Genomic DNA, 4,692 nt, shown 5'->3' with positions numbered 1-4,692 from the left:
AATATTGTGTGGGCTTTATACGCCGTTGTATAAGCACATAAAAAAAACTTCAATCAATGTTATTCTATCGCCGCTAATATTGATTTAGATGTAAGTCGCAAAAGAATAACTTTGATAACAAAAATTTGTGCCATAAAATTCTAGGAAAGTTTATGCTATGAAACATTTATGTGTCGATAAATTTCTTATTTGCACCTAAATTAGTGCATATTGATGTTGGATACTTTTAATTACGTCGTCAAACTATAATTATATTCCTTCCGAATGAGTCAATATGAATAAATTAATTTGTTGAGTGGATCTTGTGAGACATATTAACACCTATAAAGATAGAAAATCTTGTAAACTCGTTTACAAAAAAACAAATATGATAAGTGCAAGCAATATGTCAAACTTGACACAATTCTAAGATATAAAAAATGACATTTTCTATCCTTAACCCTTCAGCAACATCTATAATTCTTGTCAAGTGTTTGATCAAGAGACAACACTTTTGTTAGTATGTTAAATTAATTAATCTTGTTGCATAGATAAACCACCTCTCATTGCTCTTCAGTTGGTTCACTATGATCACTTTTTCCCTTAGCAATTGATTACTCTTGTATGTGTCGACCATTCCATTCGTCATCTTGGTGTAACGTGCAAAACCAATGACCTAGAGGATGTGCAAACCTCGTATACTACCAAGTTCTTCAAAACTGATCTCACGTTTTCCTAGAATGACGATTAGTTAGTTGAAGTGGATTGTCGTAATGTTGTTTTTGTAGTCTTCACAAATTATCTTCCGTTAAAATGATTTCTAAAACCAAGGGAATTGAAATTTCTTTCTGCAATGCAAGTTTCTTTATGTTGTTATTTTATTTATTTATTAATGTCGATTCATTCCATTGAGAGTATTGGACCTCTCTATGGTATTAGAGCCGTTCAACTTTGAAGGAAACAATTTACTTGAAGGCGAAGAAGTGGAAGAGAAAGACATACATCAGGATAATCTTTTAAAATTTGGGAAAAAAATTATTGAAAACTCTAATTGTGAAGAAACTTTTTCTTTAAATCATTTTCTTCGGATTCATCAAGAATGACGACCAATAAGAGACATTGTACTGATACACTCTACATACATAGCAGAGAGATTTTAGGTGAAACCCTAACTTTGATAGTACAAATTAGGGCGAACTATTTTGAATGAAGCACACGTGTTGAACTATCCTTTACAACAAAGATGAAGATGAGTGTCATTGATGTGTTTGTACTAATAAACATTAATATATATGTAATGTGTTGGGTAATGTCTGGTGTTAGAAACTTGCTTGTAGTACACCACATGCCTATACTGATCAATTTAGGAGTTGTTTGTTTTCAAGTTATTTGATATTTTTTTTTCAAAAATATTAAATTTTTCGAGTAATGTAATGTTAACCGCAAAATAGCCATGAAAACTTTATATGTGTAACCCAACATGTACAAAGAAAATGTCAAGTTATTAGTATTGATTATGTCGAAGTAAAAAAAGTATCAAATATAATGCGAGCTAGTTTGTATTCATCTTATGTATTTAATGTATAAAGGTAGTATGACCCGTAGTTATAAATCACTCATATTTAAGGGATTTTAAGTGACGATCGAATTCATAATATTAGTTCATTTAGGATTGTAATTTAAATTACTTTAATGAGTTAATAACACATAATATATATCTAATTTCATTCCAAGAAAGGGAAGGGTCTTGTACAACTAGCTCAATTAGACGTATTTACTAATAAAAGATCATTTAAACATAAAAATTATTTAAGCACAAGTACTATCAAAAATAGGCTCATCTAGCCTCTTTTGGTAACCATAGTTTAATTTTATTTTTTTAATTTATATATTTATTAATTAGGTATTAATATATTTTCTCCCTTCTTCTTCATTAATTAAACTATTTAAATTTATCTCATTCTTAAAATTTTTATTATTTTTATATTAATTTCTTTTTTTTATCAGTTTTTATTTCTTTTATTGATTAAATTCTTATTTGTTTGAAGAAATTTAGCAACTTATTTATGAATTTTGTTCTAATATAATATTTTTGTAAAGAGTTTCTTTCTTATCTAATTTAATATAAATAAAAATAAATTAATAAATTTTTATTTAATTTTTGATTCAGAACTTATAGTAAAGAATATTATAAGAGTTAGTTATACAAGTACATACGTATAGGTTGCGTGAGTTTTTTTTTCAATAATCAAATATTAGATAAAATAATATTTTTTACTACTATAAGTCATGAATCAAAATTAATTTTTTTTTAATATTATTTTTGTTAATATTAAATTAAATAAGAAAGAAATTTTTCACAAAAATATTACATTAAAACAAAATTTATAAATAAGTTATTAAAATTTCTTAAAAAATGAGAATTTAAGGAATAAAAAAATAAAAATTGATAAAAAAAAAAGAAATATATAATAAAAGAAAGAGAAGCTAATATAAAAATAATAAAAAATTTAGGAATGAAATTAATTTAAATGGTTTAATTAATAAAAAAAAGGAGAAAGAAAATATATTAAAATAAATATATAAATTAAAAAATAAAAATTAACTATGGTTTACTAAAATAGGCTTAGATGAGCCTATTTTTTTATAATAGGTAGGTTTAAATGATCATTTATTAATATATACGTCTAAATGAGTTAATTTTACAAGTACATACGTCGAAGTGAATATTATTAATATCAAATGTGCGCAATTATTCTTTTATAAAGATTTCATTTATTTTTGTTTACATTCAATTTGCATTACATTCAGCCATTCATTTATAAATATTTTATTTAAACAAAAAAAAATTATTAATTTAACTCCACAATCTTCTTAAATAAGAAATGTATTTAGCACTCCATTAAGGAGATTATCTACACATCATATGAAATTCTTTGATGAACCTCATATAGTATCTCTTTCTCAATACTTAATTCAATAAAAAAATTAAATTATTAATTAAAAGTATAATTTTATTTTATTTAAAAATATTTAAAAATAAATAATATTTTAATCATTAAATATATGTGTTAAATTAACCTATAAAGCATAAAAGACTGTTATGAATTATAAATTATACAATAAATTATTATAAGGAGATTACAAGTAAGTTAGACTCAATTTTATCAAGTCAATTTTATTACATTAATCCTAATTTTTATAAGGAGATTACAACTAAGTTAGACTTAATTTTATAAGTCAATTATATTATATTAATCCTAATTATTTTATTCATGTAAAGCGAATAGTTTTTGCACAATATCTTTTTATTATAAAAATAAGGAAGGAGGGATTGGGCTATATATTTTTTATAATAATAATTTCATTTATTTACATTCATTTAAAAATTGAGTTGTGCCTTAGAAAATTAGTAATTGTACAAAATAATATAATATTAAAAATGAATGAGAACTTTCAATAATGATCACTTGATAAATTAAGAATATAAATAAAATATTATAATACTTCTATAAAATATATTGCCACCAAAAGTCACAAGATTTCTAAAACAACATATTTTTATTGAAAATGCATATAACACATTCTAATAAAGCTTGACACAAATTTAAAACAAATAACTTATTGATTCAATGAATTCCAATTGTGTGTGTCCATCATTAACCTTTTATATTCTTCGAATATCATCTTTAGGTTTTCCATACATGCATTCCTCAATTGTATTTGGTCTAAAGTCATTTTTTCGATTGGCTGCTCCCACCATTTCCCAATAGCATGGTTAGTCATCTCTAGTGATAACGTTTTCCCACGTAGTTCCTCAAGTTTGAGCATTTCTTCTCCATTCATGATTTTAGCTTCCATCTCTTGAATACGATAAATCTTTTGCGCCTCAATGATTTTACGTGATGCTGGATTGAGCACTCTTTGGGGATCTAAGCCCAAAAAGCGATCCAATATGACATTTAAAGTAGGATTTCCATAAGAGAAGACTTTTCCACTTTCATTGAACAAAATTAGTCCCATATCAATTCCACACATAGTAGAAAGTTCACTCACCTTTTTCAAAACTCCGGACTTTCTTTTAGAGAACGCTACGGAACGCTTAGCCCTATCTTCAATAAACTTTATCGGAATTTTTTGGCGACCTCCACCTGATTTTCTGGCCATAACAATTTTTCTCTATAGTTTATAGATCTATATAACTCTCTTTGTTGATATACTTAGGTTTCACATATTTTTGAAGCATATAAAGGGTAGACTATTGAAATTTAGATATCTAATAATAAATGTGTCATTTAATACATTTATTAAAATAATATATTTTTCATCTTTTCATAAAGAATTTAATGAGTTAATTATTTATAGATAAATTTAAATTAATTTTATATAAATCGGGATAAGATCACATTAAATTGACTATTTGGATTCTTATAATCTTGCTAGTTGTTTTAATATTTTGTATAACCTGACTCTAATAGAAACCGTTTGACATATTTTATTCACTATTGATATTTCTTGAAATTCTTTCAATTACCATGCATTATCCTTTTACCTTTTTTGCGATTGTTTATGTTGTTATATTTTGTCAATATGTATATTTGTTTCAAGAATTATCTATCTTGAAGTAATAGTTCAAAAAATAAGCCAATTTTTTTTGATATAGTTAATGTTCTTGTACTTCATATAATTGTTCTTGTGTCAATAACATTTGTT

General features: G+C 24.9%; 1 protein-coding gene across 1 annotated transcript; it reads right to left on the bottom strand.

Moving 5' to 3' along the window:
• Nucleotides 1–3,600: 3,600 nt before the first annotated feature.
• Nucleotides 3,601–4,146, bottom strand: LOC124943522 (agamous-like MADS-box protein AGL61). Its single transcript, XM_047484021.1, has one exon. It carries the CDS (start codon nt 4,144–4,146, stop codon nt 3,601–3,603), a length of 546 nt encoding a protein of 181 aa, XP_047339977.1.
• Nucleotides 4,147–4,692: the final 546 nt, after the last annotated feature.

Source organism: Impatiens glandulifera, chromosome 6 (assembly GCF_907164915.1).
Source record: "Impatiens glandulifera chromosome 6, dImpGla2.1, whole genome shotgun sequence".
Taxonomy (NCBI): Eukaryota; Viridiplantae; Streptophyta; class Magnoliopsida; order Ericales; family Balsaminaceae; genus Impatiens; species Impatiens glandulifera.
This window is presented reverse-complemented; position numbering and strand designations above follow the sequence as displayed.

Bases quoted from the DNA above. Each gene is read 5' to 3' on its own strand.
- LOC124943522 (XM_047484021.1), bottom strand. From the start codon at position 4,146: ATGGCCAGAAAATCAGGTGGAGGTCGCCAAAAAATTCCGATAAAGTTT.